A 19,067-nucleotide genomic window follows, 5' to 3' on the forward strand; every position below is an offset into this window, starting at 1 on the left:
AACTTAGGTTAGGATTTATTTTACAGGTGATTTTGTATTTCTTTTAGCTAGGTAGTTATTAAATAGTTAATAACTATTTAATAACTATTCTAACTAGCTAAAATAAATACAAAGTTACCTGTAAAATAAATATAATTCCTAAAATAGCTACAATGTAATTATTAATTACATTGTAGCTATCTTAGGGTTTATTTTACAGGTAAGTATTTAGTTTTAAATAGGAATAATTTATTTAAGTATAGTGTAGTGTTAGGTGTAATTGTAACTTAGGTTAGTTTTTATTTTACAGGTACATTTCTCTTTATTTTAGCTAGGTAAGCTATTAAACAGTTAATAACTATTTAATAGCTATTGTACCTAGTTAAAATAAATTGAAAGATACCTGTAAAATAAAAATAAATCCTAAGATAGCTACAATATAATTATTATTTATATTGTAGCTATATTAGGGTTTATTTTAAAGGTAAGTATTTAGTTTTAAATAGGATTAATTTAGTTCATAATAGAAATATTATTTAGATTTATTTAATTAATATTTAAGTTAGGGGGGTGTTAGGGTTAGTGTTAGACTTAGGTTTAGGGGTTAATAAATTTATTACAGTGGCGGCGGTGTAGTTGGGGGCAGGATAGGGGTTAATAAATTTATTATAGGTGGCGACGGTGTAGGGGGGCAGATTAGGGGTTAATAAATTTAATATAGGTTGCGGCAGGGTCAGGGAGCGGCGGTTTAGGGGTTAAACTATTTATTTCATTGCGGCGAGGTGCGGGATTGGCAGGATAGGGGTTAATAACTTTATTACAGAGGGCGGCGGTATAGGGGGGGCAGGATAGGGGTTACTAGGTATAATGTAGGTGGCGGTGGGCTCCGGGAGCGGCGGTTTAGGGGTTAATACATATATTATAGTTGCGGTGGGCTCCGGGAGCGGCGGTTTAGGGGTTAATACATTTATTATAGTTGCGGTGGGCTCCGGGAGCGGCGGTTTAGGGGTTAATATGTATAGAGTAGCTTGCGGTGGGCTCCGGGAGCGGCGGTTTAGGGGTTAATATGTATAGAGTAGCTTGCAGTGGGCTCCGGGAGTGGCGGTTTAGGGGGTAATAACTTTATTTAGTTGCGGCAGTGTAGGGGGGGTCAGATTAGGGGTGTTTAGACTCGGGGTACATGTTAGGGTGTTAGGTGCAGACGTTTCCCATAGGAATAAATGGGATGTCTGGCAGCAGCGAACATGAACTTTCGCTATGGTCAGACTCCCATTGATTCCTATGGGATCCGCCGCCTCCAGGGTGGCGGTTTGAAAACCAGGTACGCTGGGCTGTAAAAGTGCCGAGCGTACCTGCTAGTTTTTTGATAACTAGCAAAAGTAGTCAGATTGTGCCGCACTTGTGTGGAACATCTGGAGTGACGTAAGAATCGATCTGTGTCGGACTGAGTCCGGCGGATCGAAGTTTACGTCACAAAATTCTACTTTTGCCGGTCTCTAGCCTTTGATAACTAAGGCGAATCAGCCTCGCCACAAATACGCTGCGGAATTCCAGCGTATTTGAGGTTGACGGCTTGACAACTAGGCCCCAGGGGCTTTAACATAGAGATACATACATATACATGTCTAAATATGTATATATATGTGAATATTGTGCAAAAGTTCATTTATTTCACTAATGCAACTTAAAAGGTGAAACTAATATATGAGATAGACTCATTACATGCAAAGCAAGATAGTTCAAGCCGTGATTTGTCATAATTGTGATGATTATGGCTTACAGCTCATGAAAAACCCAAATTCACAATCTCAGAAAATTAGATTACATGCAATCAATAAAACAAGGATTGTACATAGAACAATATCGGACCTCTGAAAAGTAGAAGCATGCATGCTGTCTGTACTCAGTACTTGGTTTGGGCCCCTTTTGAAGCAATTACTGCCTCAATGTGGCGTGGCAGGATGCTTCAATAGCGGCCTTTAGCTCTTCTGCATTGTTCGGTCTCATGTCTCTCATTTTTCCCTTGGCAATGCCCCATAGATTCTCTATGGGGTTCAGGTCAGGCGAGTTTGCTGGCCAATCAAGCACAGGAATCCCACGGTCATTGAACCGGTTTGGTGCTTTTGGCAGTGTGGGCAGGTGCCAAGTCCCGTTGGAAAATGAAGTCAGTATCCCCATAGAACTCGTCTTTGGAAGGAAGCATTAATCTCCTGGTAGACGGCTGCGTTGACCCTGGACTTAATGAAGCACAGTGGACCAACACCAGCAGATGACATGGCTCCTCAAATCAACACAAACTGTGGAAACTTCACACTGGACTTCAGGCATCTTGCAGTGTGTGTCTCTTCATTCTTCCTCCATACTCTGGGTCCTTGGTTTCCAAATGAGATGCAAACTTGGCTCTCATCAGAAAAGTGGACTTTGGACCACTGAGCAACAGACCAGGTCTGTTTTTCTTTAGCCCAGGTAAGATGCTTCTGACAAGATGCTTCTGACAAACATTGTTTGTTGTTCAGGAGTGGTTTGACAAGAGGAATACGACATTTGAAGCCCATGTCCAGGATCCGTCTGTGTGTGGTGGCTCTTGATGCACTGACTCCAGCCTCAGTCCACTCCTTGTGAAAGTCCCCAACACTTTTGAATGGCCTTTTCCTGACAATCCTCTCCAGGCTGCGATCATACCTGCTGCTTGTGCACTTTCTATTAATGTGCTTTGATACAGCAATTTGGGAACATCGAACTTCTTTTGCAATTACCTTCTGTGGCTTTCCCTCCTTATGGAGGGTGTCAATGATGGTTTTCTGCACAACTGTCAGGTCAGCAGTCTTTACCATGATTGTGATTCCTACTGAACCAGACTGAGAGACCATTTAAAGGCTCAGGAACCCTTTGCAGGTGTTATGGTTTAATTAGCTGATTAGAGTGGGACACTTTGAGCCTAGAATATTGCACCTTTTCACAATATTCTAATTTTCTGAGATTGTGGATTTGGGGTTTTCATGAGCTGTAAGCCATAATCATCACAATTATGACAAATCACGGCTTGAACTATCTTGCTTTGCATGTAGTGAGTCTATCTCATATATTAGTTTCACCTTTTAAGTTGCATTAGTGAAATAAATGAACTTTTGTACGATATTCTAATTTTTCGAGTTTCACCTGTATATATATGTGTGTGTGTGTGTGTGTGTATGTGTACATATATATTAATATGTGTATATACTGTAAGTATTTACAGACATATATACACATGTAAACACCAAATACATATGGACATATATAGAAGGGAATTGGAGCCCTTTGCGGTTAAGTAGATGAAAACATGTAAAAGCATATTTATGCAATATTCTTATTTAGTAAAGGTTTTAACTATGTATTTACTGTAAATATTTTGAATTCCAATGTTTTGCACATAGCAGAATTTATTAGTATTTCTAAATAGATATTCCTATATATATATATATATATATATATATATATATATATATACTGTATGTGCAGTGAACAAGTGTGCATGGGCACGAAACGCGTCTTTGTGTGATTCCCTGTCTTTACTGCTTACTTTGTTCTATATGTGCTGCTTGGACTATGCTTTGTTTTTAATTGACACATTAAACTTTGGACATTTACTATGTGATTTGAGAGTATATTTTTCAGTGCGCAGTATTTGGATGCTATTCTGTTACTTTGTTGAGTGTAGAACAGACACGCTAACTGCAGCATTGATTTTTCTCTCACCCACTTTCTGTTGTGTCGTTGATCTTGGAAGTGCATGCTTGTCTCACCTGGAGTACATGATTGGAACGTGTGTGCGCTTTCTTCAACAGTGTGGTTTGTTTGGATATTCCTATTTCTCTCTCTCTCTCTCTATGTATATATATATATATATATATATATATATATAAAGACCAGCGACGTACCCTGTGCGACGTTGGGGATTAAAGCGGCTGGAAGCGATCCTGATCGCTTCCAGCCGCTTTACGGTTATTGCAGTGATGCCTCGATATTGAGACATCCTGCAATAACATTTTTCCCCCATCCGATACAGAGAGAGCCACTCTGTGGCCCTCTCTGCACCGGCATCGATGGCCGCAATCGTTAGTGGGTGGGAGCTGACGTGGGAGGCGGGTGGGCGGCCATCGATGAAAGACTGAAGAGAGACGGGGGCGGGATCTGGGGCGGGGTTGTCGGGAGCGCGCGCGTGCACGGGGGGGGGGCGGCGGGCGGGCGGGCGGGCATGTGCACGGGGAGGAAGCGTGTGGGAACCGCTACACTACAGAAAAAACATTTGTTATAAGTGGCAGTAAAGGGGGATAAAATCCCTAATAAATGTAAATCTAAGGGATCTGGGAGCAGGTGGGGGATTGGTCTTTCGGGGGGGAAGCTACACTACAGAAAAAAAGGAAAAAAATTAAAAAAACATTTTTATTTGCAAATTGGGTACTGGCAGACAGCTGCCAGTACCCAAGATGGCTCCCAGTAAGGTAGAGGTGGAGGGTTAGAGAGCTTTTTGGGGGGGATCATGGAGGTTGGGGGCTAAGGGGGGATCCTACACAGCTGCATATGTAAATATGCTATACAATTTTCTTTTATTTTATTTAAAATATACCTTTTATTTTAGTACTGGCAGACTTTCTGCCAGTACTTAAAATGGCGGGGACAATTGTGGGATGGGGGAGGGAAGAGAGCTGTTTGGGAGGGATCCTGGGGTGTGATGTGTCAGGTGGGAGGCTGATCTCTACGCTAAAGCTAAAATTAACCCTGCAAGCTCCCTACAAACTACCTAATTAACCCCTGCACTGCTGGGCATAAAACATGTGTGGTGCGCAGCGGCATTTAGCGGCCTTATAATTACCAAAAAGCAACGCCAAAGCCATATATGTCTGCTATTTCTGAACAAAGGGGATCCCAGAGAAGCATTTACAATCATTTATGCCATACTTGCAAAAGTCGTTTGTAAATAATTTCAGTGAGAAACCTAAAATTGTGAAAAATGTTACGTTTTTTATTATTTGATCGCATTTAGCGGTGAAATGGTAGCATGAAATATACCAAGATGGGCCTAGATCAATACTTGGGGTTGTCTACTACACTACACTAAAGCTAAAATTAACCCTAGACGCTCCCTACATGCTCCCTGTTTGTAAATAATTTCAGTGAGAAACCTAAAGTTTGTGAAAATATTTGGGAAAAAGTGAACTATTTTTTGTATTTGATCACATTTGGCGGTGAAATGATGGCATGAAATATACCAAAATGGGCCTAGATCAATACTTTGGGATGTCTTCTAAAAAATATATATATATACATGTCAATGGATATTCAGGGATTCCTGAAAGATATCAGTGTCCCAATGTAACTAGCGCTAATTTTGAAAAAAGTGGTTTGGAAATAGCAAAGTGCTACTTGTATTTATGGCCCTATAGCTCGCAAAAAAAAAAAATGTAAACATGGGGTATTTCTAAACTCAGGACAAAATTTAAAAACTATTTAGCATGGGTGTTTTTTGGTGATTGTAGATGTGTAACAGATTGTGGGGGTCAAAGTTAAAAAAGTGTGTTTTTTCCATTTTTTCCTCATATTTTATCATTTTTTTTAATATGTGTGGGTACAGTAAATGAGTAAGAGGAAAACTACAGCTAAACACAAACACCGCAGAAATTTAAAAATAGCCCTGGTCCTTCAGGGAAAGAAATTGAAAAATGGCCTTGTCCTTAAGGGGTTAAAAGTTATGTCTTTTTCCACTCCCCCTGTACCATGTGACAGCCATCAACCAATCACAAATACATACATGTACCATGTGACAGCAATCAGCCATCTTATTGCACATGCTCAGTAGGAGCTGGTGACTCAAAGTTTAAATATAAAAAGACTGTGCACATTTTGTTAATGGAAGTAAAATAAAAAAAGTTGCATGCTCTGTCTGAATAATGAAAGTTTAATTTTGATTAAGTGTCCCTTTAAGCTTGTAGGTATTATCAGATCTCATTACTTTATTACATTGTGTACACATACCTGCTTTTTTTATCTTATAGCTATACATAAACCAATCACCAATACTTGGAAAGACCAATGGAAAAAAATTAACATTTTTCTTTTGTGATTCAGATAGAGCATGCAATTTTAGGCAACTTTGTAATTTACTCCTATTATCAATTTTTCTTTGTTCTCTTGCTATCTTTATTAAAAAAGAAGGCATCTAAGCTTTTTTTTTTGTTTCAGGACTCTGGACAGCACTTTTTTATTGGTGGATTAATTTATCCACCAATCAGCAAGAACAACTCAGGTTGTTCACAAAATTGGGCCGGCATCTAAACTTACATTCTTGCATTGCAAATAAAGATACCAAGAGAATGAAGAACATTTGATAATAGGAGTAAATTTGAAACTTGCTTAAAATTGCATGCTCTTTCTGAATGATGAAAGAAAAAATTTGGGTTCAGTGTCCCTTTAAGGCCAAAAACTTTCAGGATGGGTGGGGATATCACAGGCTAAATAAACTATTTCAAATGCCAATATAAGAGTAATGGAAATACTTGTGAACAATTTAATACACTCCAGCAGGTAAAGTGGATCAATGGAAACAAATTAAAGGGGAGAACATTTTTGAGTAAACTGTCCCTTTAATATAACAGTATTGGTTAAGCAAAACTGGGGAGTGTGTAATAAAGGGATTATTTATCTTTTTGAACAATAACATTTTTCAAATAGACTGTCCCCTTTAAATGTAATTGTAACTTTACTGACCCTTTAAGGGATACATGTGTGTGAATAAGCAAATCTCACCTCTATGGTTGGATCATACTCGTCCACAAAGTGGTTCTGTATGAGCTGGATTGTAAGCGCGCTCTTTCCCACACCTCCTGCTCCCACCACCACCAGTTTATATTCTGTCATGTTCAGGGACCCCCTGCGGAAAACAAACATGGGACATCCTATTATATTTATAGCACAAATACAGGAAATGTCATTCAGCAAAAGAGAGAAGCACTGCCCTTTCATTAGAACTGTGAACCATCTTCCTCTGTATTCCTATTATAAAAGCATTAGGTTAAAATACCTACAAGATTTCTTTATAAAAGACAGTAAATAAAAAGAGTGTGCCTTTTAATAAACTATCACAGTTTGCTTTTACAGAGCAAAATTAAAAGAATTTAAAGGGGCATTAAAGTCAATTATTTATTTTTGCACCAGAAATAATTTTCTGAATTGCAAAGTATCTGCAAACAAATTTGAAATCTGTCAGAAAAAAAAACAGTTGAGTATGCAATGTTAATATGTTTAATGGAGACAAAGTACAGGACAATCAGGCACAATAAATAACTAATGTGCATAGTAATTTTTGTTTTGTTTAGTTATGCATAACTGAACAGATTTTATGAAAAAAGTTTTAAAAGGACAGTTCACTGTATAATATTTTTTCTCTGAATGTGTTGTTATACCAGCTGCAGCCTATAAAATGTATGAGAAATTGCTCATTTATGCTTATTGTTGCAAAAGAAAAAGCTGGATTTGCTCTTTGAAACCACAGCCCATCAAAATAGGCTAAGCTTGCAGCGCAATCAGATCTTGTTATCTTATCACTCAAATGCTTCCCTTTCTTATCTCTGTCTCTGTACAATGCTTAGAAAGAACAATTGAAAAATAAACATTTTAGAGCTTTATCTCTTCCACCTCCCACTGTGAGTGTAATTTCTTCTGCTGGCTGTGTTTACATAGTTACTCAATAGCCTATACCTAGGTATATAAACTTTCAGTATAGGTAGAGATACCACAGGCTAAATCAGCTATTTCAAATGTCAATATAAAAGATAAGGATCTATTTTCAAACAATATAATACACTCCAGCAGGTAAAATGGATCATTTGGAACAAATTTAAAGGAGACAACGTTTTTGGGTAAACTGTCCCTTTAAGTTCAAAATATATTTAGAGATACAGTGGCCATGTTTTGTTTTTCTAGCAAAAGCTAATAATAAAGATAAAGTTAAAGGGGCATGAAACCCAAACTTTTTCTTTCATGATTAAGTTAGAGTATACAATTTTAATCAACATTCTAATTTACTTCTATTATCTAATTTGCTTCATTCTTTAGGTATCCTTTGTTGAAGAAATGGTAGTGCACATTGGTCAGCCAATAACACGAGGCATCTATGCGCAGCTACTGAGCATATTTAGATATGCTTGTCAACAAAGGATATGAAGCAAATTAAATAATAGAAGTAAATTGGAAAATTGTTTAAAATTGCATGCTCTTTCTAAATCCTGAAAGAAAAAATTTGGTTTCATGTCCCTTTAATATCAAGGCTTCATTTTTTTAAGCTTAGTTTACTTTTCATGCTGAGCCATTTTCACACCCCTGTGCTAAAGATACATTTAGTGGTTGCATTTACCTATATTTTTTTTCCGTGAGGTACACTAATTTTTTTCAGCAGACCAAGAATTTTTAGAAGATAGTCTTCAGAATTATAAAATAGGGATAAGCCACCATATGAAATGCAAAAAATAACAAGAAAGGAAAGAAAGACTTTTTGTATAATTTTCTCTAAGTATTTTCTTATAACGTTCAAAGTGCTTGCATACCTTACATATCCATTCTATAAACCAAGAGGCTTGTATGTCTATTGTAATAGAGACCAGTCCCGTGGGTCCATAAATGCAGTTACACGCCAATTGTAAGTGACTATGGTTCAACTGTATCCAACTCCATTTTTATTCAGTATAGTAGAGGATGAGTCGCATAACTTTTATACACATAAAAATGTTACCTCAGATACCGCAGGGTAGAAAATTTCTCTTTTAAAGGGGACAATAATTTACAGTGCTATATCCCTTTAAATGGACAGTCTACACCTTAGTCATCTTAAAATATTGCTTTAGATTAAGCTGAAAATATCTTCCTGCACCCGTTCTATATAATGCAGCAGTAACAGTAAAAAAAGTTATTTTAAAATGACTGTTTCTATTCACTTTGAAATGGCAGACAAGTTCTGCCCACTGCTGACATCACTATCTGGGCTGCATTAAAGGCTTCACTAGTTACGAAAGACTCACTAATTGGATTCAATAGACTGTCAATGCTATACAGCAGAGTGCATAGATGCAGCCCAGATTGTGATGTCATCAGTGGGCGGAGCTTGGCAGACATAACTGTTTTTACTGTTACTGCCCCATGATATAGAAAGAGGTGCAGGAGGATATTTGCAGCTTAATCTAAAGCAAGATTTTAAGATAACTAAGGTGTAGACTGTCCCTTTAAATACACTACATGGCAAAAACTATGTGGACACCCATACTAGTTATTGAGTTCAGGTGTTTCAACCACACCTGTTGCTAGCAGGCGCATAAAACTCAGCACATAGCCATGAAATTTCCATAGACAAACATTGACAGTACAATGAGTTGTAGAGAACAGCTCAGTGATTTTAAATGTGGAACTGTCATAAGATGCCGCCTTTGCAACTAGTCAATTGAAATGTCCTCTCTACTACAAGTGTTTTGAAGTGGAAGCATATAGGAGCAATGACAGCCCAGCCAACTCACAGAGCTGTGATGCATAAAAATCCCCTATCATCTGTTGCATTACTTATTACAAAGTTACAAACTGCCTCTGGAAGCAACATCAAAACAAGAACTGTGCGTAGGGAGCTTCATCATATGGGTTTCCATGGCCGAGCAGCTGTACCGAAGCCTAACATTAACATTTGTAATGATAAGCTATGGCTGGAGTGGTGTAAAGTCACTAGTCACTAGACTCTGGAGCAGTGGAAATGTGTTTCCTAGATTGATAAATCACCCTTCACTATCTGACATAGTGAAACTATAAATAAGGAACTATCAGATAATCCCTTCTCCGATCCTTCTTGGAGAAAAGATAATAGCCTAGGAATCCTGATCTTACTCCATGAGTAACCCATTTAAATCAATTACATTATTTAAATACAATTAACTAAATTACAAAAAAAAATAAAACACTAAATTACACAAAATAAAAAAGAAATTATCAAATATTTAAACTGATTACACCTAATCTAATAGCCCTATCAAAATAAAAAAGTCACCCCCAATTAAAAAAAACCTAGCCTAAACTAAACTGCCAATAGCCCTTAAAAAGGCCTTTTGTAGGGCATTGCCCCAAAGAAATCAGCTCTTTTACCTAACCCCCGAAGATCCACTTACAGTTTTTGAAGACCGGACATCTATCCTCATCAAGCCGGGAGAAGTCTTCATCCAAGCGGGCAGAAGTCCTCAACTAAGCCGGGAGAAGTCTTCATCCAATCGTCAAGAAGTGGTCCTCCAGGCAGGCAGAAGTCTTCATCCAGACGGCATCTTCTATCTTCATTTTTCCAACGCGGAGCGGCTCCATCTTCAAGACATCCAGCGTGGAGCATCCTCTTCTGTCGACGGCTACTGAAGAATGAAGGTTCCTTTATGGGACGTCATCCAAGATGGTGTCCCTTGAATTCCGATTGGCTGATAGAATTCTATCAGCCAATCGGAATTAAAGTTGAAAAAATCCTATTGGCTGATCCAATCAGCCAATAGGATTGAGCTCACAATCTATTGGCTGTTCCAATCAGCCAATAGAATGTGAGCTGAATCATATTGGCTGATTGGATCAGCCAATAGGATTGAAGCTCAATCCTATTGGCTGATTGCATCAGCCAATAGGAGTTTTTCAACTTTAATTCCGATTGGCTGATAGAAGTCTATCAGCCAATTGGAATTCGAGGGACGCCATCTTGGATGACGTCCCTTAAAGGAACCCTCATTCTTCAGTAGCCGTTGACAGAAGAGTATGCTCCGTGCTGGATGTCTTGAAGATGGAGCCGCTCCGCGTCGGAAGGATGAAGATAGAAGATGCCGTCTGGATGAAGACTTCTGCCCGCCTGGAGGACCACTTCTTGTCACTTGGATGAAGACTTCTCCCGGCTTCGTTGAGGAGTTCTGCCCGCTTGGATGAAGACTTCTCCCGGCTTGATGAGGATGGCTGTCCGGTCTTCAAAAACTGTAAGTGGATCTTCGGGGGTTAGTGTTAGGGGTTTTTTTAAGGTTTATTGGGTGGTTTTTATTTTTAGCTTAGGGTTTGGGCAATGGAAAAGAGCTAAATGCCCTTTTAAGGACAATGCCCATCCAAATGCCCTTTTCAGGGCAATGGGGAGCTTAGGTTTTTTGGATAGGATTTTATTTGGGTGGTTTGGTTGTGTGGGTGGTGGGTTTTACTGTTGGGGGGTTGTTTGTATTTTTTTTTACAGGTAAAAGAGCTGATTTATTTGAGGCAATGCACCGCAAAAGGCCCTTTAAAGGGCTATTGGCAGTTTAGTTTAGGCTAGGGTTTTTTTTTATTTTGGGGGGGTTATTTTGATAGGGCTATTAGATTAGGTGTAATTAGTTTAAATATTTGATAAATAATTTTTTTGTGTAATTTAGTGTTTATTTTTTTTTGTAATTTAGTTAATTGTATTTAATTAATGTTATTGATTGAATTGTAGTGTAATATTAGGTGTTAGTGTAAGATAGGTTAGGTTTTATTTTACAGGTAAATTTGTATTTATTTTAACTAGGTAGTTAGTAAATAGTTAATAAATATTTACTGACTAGTCTACCTAGCTAAAATAAATACAAACTTACCTGTGCAATAAAAATAAAACATAAGCTAGCTACAATGTAACTATTAGTTATATTGTAGCTAGCCTAGGGTTTATTTTACAGGTAAGTATTTAGTTTTAAATAGGAATTATTTAGTTAATGATAGTAATTTTTATTTAGATTTATTTTAATTATATTAAAGTTAGTGGGTGACGACATTGGGGCAGCAGATTAGGGGTTAATAAGTGTAGGTAGGTGGTGGCGATGTCGGGGGCGGCAGATTAGGGGTTAATAAGTGTAGGTAGGTGGTGGCGATGTCAGGGGCGGCAGAATAGGGGTTAATAAGTGTAATGTAGGTGTTGGCAATGTCGGGGGTGGCAGATTAGAGGTTACTAAGTGTAATGTAGGTGTCGGCGATGTCGGTGGCAGCAAATTAGGGGTGTTTAGACTCTGGGTTTATGTAAGGGTGTTAGGTGTAAACATAACATTTCTTTCCCCATAGGAATCAATGGGGCTGTGTTACGGAGCTTTATGCTCCTTTATTGCAGGTGTAAGGCTTTTTTTTTAGCCGGCTCTCCCCATTGATGTCTATAGGGAAATCGTGCACGAGCACGTAAAACCAGCTCAAAGCAGCGCTGGTATTTGTGTGCGGTATGGAGCTCAACGCTGCTATATTGCCTGCTAACTCCGGGTTTTTGCAAACCTGTAATAGCAGCACTATAGGTAGGTAAGCGGTGGAAATAACTTGCAAATATTACCGAGCCACTCATAACGCAAAACTTGTAATCAGGCAGTTTGATAATTTATTTATTTATTTATAAAATATTTTACCAGGAAGGATATATTGAGATTCCTCTCGTTTTCAAGTTTGGAAAGTCTATTAAAACTGCATGCTCTATATGAATCTTTAAAGTTTAATTTTTACTTTAGAGACAGGGACAATGCTACAATAGAAGCAGACTAGTCAATCAACTAAGTGCACCCCTTTAGGTGGGGGCACAAACTTTGTGCATTACAGTTTTAAAAAAAAAATTGTATATTTTTAGTTGCCTTATTTGGGCTTCATAATAGGGTCCATATGTGGTGGCATAATGGCTAGAATGGGAGGGGACTCCCCTGAAACATAAGGAGGTAGAGAGTGCAGGCCAGCCAGAACAGCTGGAAACATTTGTCTGAAATGCCAGTGACAGCAATGGGACTCTCCTCCACCCACAGTCCAATGGGTATTACTGGGGATAGAGGGCACTCGTAGAAGCACTGACAATCCTCCAACTTTTGATATACTACAAGATAAGTCCTATTTCAGTGTATAGATAATTGTCGTAATAATTATACAGTGCAGTGTATATGCACTATTCTGTTTTTTAGTTTATAAACCCTTAACATCATAATACAGTACAGCATATGGGATCAATTTATTAAATGCTGGGGCGGACATGATTTGCTGCAGCGAATCATGTCCGCCCGGCATCGCTAGATGTCGACAGCATACACTTCTTGTGAAATGCTTGTGCAATACCCCCCCCCCCTGCACATTCCCAGCCAATCGGCCGCTAGCAGAGGGTGTCAATCATCTTGATCGGATCGGGATGATTGCAGTCTGCCACCTAAAAGGTGGCGGACAAGTTAAGGAGCAGAGGTCTTACGACCACTGCTTCTTAACTGCCGTTTCTGGCGAGCCAGAAACTTCGGGCGGAGAAAGCAACATTGGCTGCTTAATAAATCTATCCCAATATGTTATCAGTGTAAAGGTACTCTGCAATAATTATACAGTGCAGCATGTTTATTAGTGTATAGAAGCCTTGCATTATGATATAGTGCAGAGTGTTGTTTTTATTAGTGTATAAATGTTCATTATCATCACAATACAGTGACAAAACATGTGCTGCACTGATCCCCTGGCCAAAACCTGCCAGTAATCCACTGCAAGTTAATGTGATCTATTGTAGGGCTTGAACATGTATCAATATTCATTCACATCTTCTGAGAACTTGCAGTTCAGGCTTGCAATAGGGAGTCTGTAACCACAAATTTAAAGGAACAGTCTACTTGAAAATGTTTATTGTTTAAAAAGATAGAAAATCCCTTTATTACCCATTCCCCAGTTTTGCATAACGAACACAGTTATATTAATATACTTTTTACCTCTGTATTTACCTTGAATCTAAGTCTCTCCAGACTGTCCCCTTGTCTCACTGCTTTTTACAAACTTGCATTTAAGCCAGATAGTGCTGACTCATGAATAACTCTCCAAGAGTGAGCACGTTATCTATATGACACACATGAACTAGCACTGTCTGCCTGTGAAAAGCTGATAATATTCACTGAGATAAGAGGCTGACTTCAAGGGCTTAGAAATTAGCATATGAGCCTACGTAGGTTTAGAATTCAACAAAGAATACAAAGAGAACAAAGCAAAGTTAATAATAAAACTAAATTGGAAGTTTTTTTTTTTAAAGTTGCATGCCCTATCTGAATCATGAAAGCTTAATTATGACTTGATTGTCCCTTTAAGAATCAATTTCTGCTTCTTACTTATCGTAGGCAGCAGAGATAAATCACCTTAAACTCATTTGTTTGAGGTGACTGACAGGCTCTGCTCTCACACAATTGGTTGTCCAAGAGCACGGGGCCAGAATGAATAACAGAGCTCTTCTGCCGTCTAAAATTTTGCCGAGATGTGATTGCAGGTGGGCAGGTTCTCTGCAGCTTGGTAAATGTTCCTGTTAGACATGCTAGTATTAGTCTAGGTATAATGGTATAAAAAAATAAAAAATGTCATCCTGCCTCCAGGTTTGTGTGTTTTATTTAGTCACCACGGTTAATTATGCAGAACCACCACTGATTTGCTATACTATGCAAAGCCACCACTTTGGTATGTTAAACATTATAGTTATAATAAATCATATAAACAGTCAAGAATTATCTATCACTGCTTAACACATCACTTGACCATTTAAGGGGGGGTGGGGGGTAAAAAGTGTCTTTGCCTGTGTAGCCAATAATCCTTGCACTGGCCCTGTTTATAATCCCTTTCAATTATAAGGTGTTTACTGCACCTTTAATAGAAGCACAAAACCGAATCATATTTCTTTCTTTGATGGAGAAATAGAAAAAAAATCAACAAGTGTAAAAAGACATTATAATGCAAAAATAAAAGAATCTTAAAACATTTTATTGTTGCATTAAAATGCCCCTTTAAATAGTGTACACAGACACACATACATACAAACATACACACACATACATACATATATACAGCATCTCACAAAAGTGAGTACACCCCTCACATTTTTCTAAATATTTTATTATATCTTTTCATGTGACAACACTGAAGAATGACACTTAGCCTGTATAACAGTTTAAATTTGATGTCCCCTCAGAATAACTCAATACACAGCCATTAATGTCTAAACGGTTGGCAACAAAAGTGAGTAGACCCCTAAGTGGAAATGTCCAAATTGGGCCCAATTAGCCATTTTCCCTCCCTGGTGTCATGTGACTCAGTGTTACAAGGTCTCAGGTGTGAATGGGGAGCAAGTGTGTTTAATTTGGTGTTATCGCTCTCACACTATCTCATACTGGTCACTGGAAGTTCAACATAGCACCTCATGGCAAAGAACTCTCTGAGGATCTGGAAAAAAAAATTGTTGCTCTATATAAAGATGGCCTAGGCTATAAGAAGATTGCCAAGACCCTGAAACTGAAGCATGGTGGGCAAGACCATACAACTGTTTCACAGGACAGGTTCCACTCAGAACAGGCCTTGCCATGGTCGACCAAAGAAGTTGAGTGCACGTGCTCAGCGTCATATCCAGAGGTTGTCTTTGGGAAATAGACGTATGAGTGCTGCCAGCATTGCTGCAGAGGTTGAAGGAGTGGGGGGGTCAGACTGTCAGTGCTCAGACCATACGCCACACCATGCATCAAATTGGTCCGCATTGCTGTCGTCCCAGAAGGAAGCCTCTTCTAAAGATGATGCACACAAAAGCCTGCAAACAGTTTGCTGAGGACAAGCAGACTAAGGACATGGATTACTGGAACCATCTCCTGTGGTCCGATGAGACCAAGATAAACTTATTTGGTTCAGATGGTGTCAAGCGTGTGTAGCGGCAACCCGGTGAGGAGTACAAAGACAAGTGTGTCTTGCCTACAGTCAAGCATGGTGGTGGGAATGTCATGGCCTGGGCCGGCATTAGTGCTGCCGGTACTGGGGAGCTACAGTTCATTGAGGGAACCATGAATGCCAACATGTACTGTGACATACTAAAGCAGAGCATAATTTCCTCCCTTTGGAGACTGGGCCGCAGGGCAGTATTCCAACATGATAACAACCCCAAACACACCGCCTTGCTAAAGAAGCTGAGGGTAAAGGTGATGGACTGGCCAAGCATGTCTCAAGACCTAAACCCTATTGAGCATCTGTGGGGCATCATCAACTGGAAGGTGGGGCAGCACAAGGTCTCTAACATCCACCAGCTCTGTGATGTCGTCATGGAGGAGGACTCCAGTGGCAACCTGTGAAGCTCTGGTGAACTCCATGCCCAAGAGGGTTAAGGCAGTGCTGGAAAATAATGGTGGCCACACAAAATATTGACACTTTGGACATTTCCACTTAGGGGTGTACTCACTTTTGTTGCCAACGGTTTAGACATTAATGGCTGTGTCTTGAGTTATTTTGAGGGGACAGCAAATTTACTCTGTTATACAGGCTGTACATTAACTACTTTACATTGTAGCAAAGTGTCATTTCTTCAGTGTTGTCACATGAAAAGATATAATAAAATATTTACAAAAATGTGTAGGGTGTACTCACTTTTGTGAGATACTGTATATACATACACATACATACACATACAGACACATACATACATACACATACAGACACATACAGACACATACATACATATACAGACACACACAGACATACACAGACATATACAGACACATACATACACACAGACATATACAGACACATACATACATACACACAGACATATACAGACACATACATACATACATACACACAGACATATACAGACACATACATACATACACACAGACATATACAGAGACATACATACATACACACACAGACACATACATACATACACACAGACATACATAAATACACACACAGACATATACAGACACATACATACATACACACACAGACATATACAGACACATACATACATACACACAGACATATACAGACACATACATACATACACACACATACATACATACACACAGACATATACAGACACATACATACATACACACATTCATACATACACATATACAGACACATACATACATACACACAGACATATACAGACACATACATACACACAGACATATACAGACACATACATACATACACACATTCATACATACACACAGACATATACAGACACATACACATATACAGACACATACATACATACACACAGACATATACAGACACATACATACACACACAGACAAATACAGACACATACATACATACACACAGACATATACAGACACATACAGACACATACATACATACACACAGACATATACAGACACATACATACATACATACACACAGACATATACAGACACATACATACATACACACAGACATATACAGACACATACATACATACACACAGACATATACAGACATATACATACATACACACACAGACATATACAGACACATACATACATACACACACAGACATATACAGACACATACATACATACACACAGACATATACAGACACATACATACATACATACACACACATACATACATACACACAGACATATACAGACACATACATACATACACACACAGACATATACAGACACATACATACATACACACACAGACATATACAGACACATACATACACACAGACATATACAGACACATACATACATACACACAGACATATACAGACACATACATACATACACACATTCATACATACACACAGACATATACAGACACATACACATATACAGACACATACATACATACACACAGACATATACAGACACATACATACACACACAGACAAATACAGACACATACATACATACACACAGACATATACAGACACATACATACATACACACATTCATACATACACATATACAGACACATACATACATACACACAGACATATACAGACACATACATACACACACAGACAAATACAGACACATACATACATACACACAGACATATACAGACACATACATACATACATACACACAGACATATACAGACACATACATACATACACACAGACATATACAGACACATACATACATACACACAGACATATACAGACATATACATACATACACACACAGACATATACAGACACATACATACATACACAGACATATACAGACACATACATACATACACACAGACATATACAGACACATACATACATACACACAGACATATACAGACACATACATACATACACACAGACATATACAGACACATACATACATACACACACAGACATATACAGACACATACATACATACACACACAGACATATACAGACACATACATACATACACAGACATATACAGACACATACATACATACATACACAGACATATACAGACACATACATACATACACACAGACATATACAGACACATACAAAGACATACAGACACACACACACACAAACACACGCAAACCTGATCTCTTTAAACCAGACAACATCTGTTATTAAGCTCTTTCTTATGTTATCCACATTACGGTACCTCTCTGGCAGTCACAGAAAACCTGTCTCTGACCCCTAATTAAGGTTGTTTTCTTATAAAAACTCTCAGAGGAGGAAGCTGGAGCAGCAGTTTCCTCTGCTGTAGAACAGCTGTTTGTTACACCACACATGTATGGGGAAATGACCCACATCAAGTTACCCAGTAATGATGCCCCTCAAATCAAAAATAACTTTTCCAAATAATCTTTTATCACTCTTTATATTTCAATATAGATTCCTAAAATGCTTCTACTTCATATAGCTGCTACTTATAATCGATATTGCCCTATAAAGCTGACCCTTACGCCCCCATTACCTCCCACCATAACTTGTTATATTACACTCTCACTGCTACTCATACCTATTCCTCTTGAGACCATATACTTATTCACTAGAATTCCTCACTGTGCTTCATATAACTGCAACAATCAATGAACTGGAACATTACAATGAAAAATAAATACATTTACTAACCCATATAACTTCTGCCTATAACCCCTCATATTGCACCATAAAACAGCTCCCTATAACTCCTCCTATTACACCATATAACTGCTCCCTATAACTCCTCCTATTGCACTATATAACTGCTCCCTATAACTCCTCCTATTGCACCATATAACTGCTCCCTATAACTCCTCCTATTGCACCATATAACTGCTCCCTATAACTCCTCTTACACCATATAACAGCTCCCTATAACTCCTCCTATTAC

General features: G+C 38.5%; 1 protein-coding gene across 3 annotated transcripts in view; it reads right to left on the reverse strand.

Moving 5' to 3' along the window:
- Positions 1-19,067, reverse strand: part of HRAS (HRas proto-oncogene, GTPase) — a 198,690-nt gene that overhangs the window by 90,077 nt on the left and 89,546 nt on the right. For 2 of the 3 annotated variants that reach the window (XM_053720184.1, XM_053720185.1), the window contains one exon: positions 6,766-6,889. In XM_053720184.1, the coding sequence (XP_053576159.1) occupies positions 6,766-6,876 (111 nt within the window). In that variant the 5' untranslated portion in view covers positions 6,877-6,889. Of the gene's footprint in view, positions 1-6,765; positions 6,907-19,067 lie in introns of those variants that run through there. The other variant, XM_053720186.1, reaches the window with a different exon arrangement.

The sequence above is a fragment of the Bombina bombina genome, chromosome 7, assembly GCF_027579735.1.
Source record: "Bombina bombina isolate aBomBom1 chromosome 7, aBomBom1.pri, whole genome shotgun sequence".
NCBI lineage: Eukaryota > Metazoa > Chordata > Amphibia > Anura > Bombinatoridae > Bombina > Bombina bombina.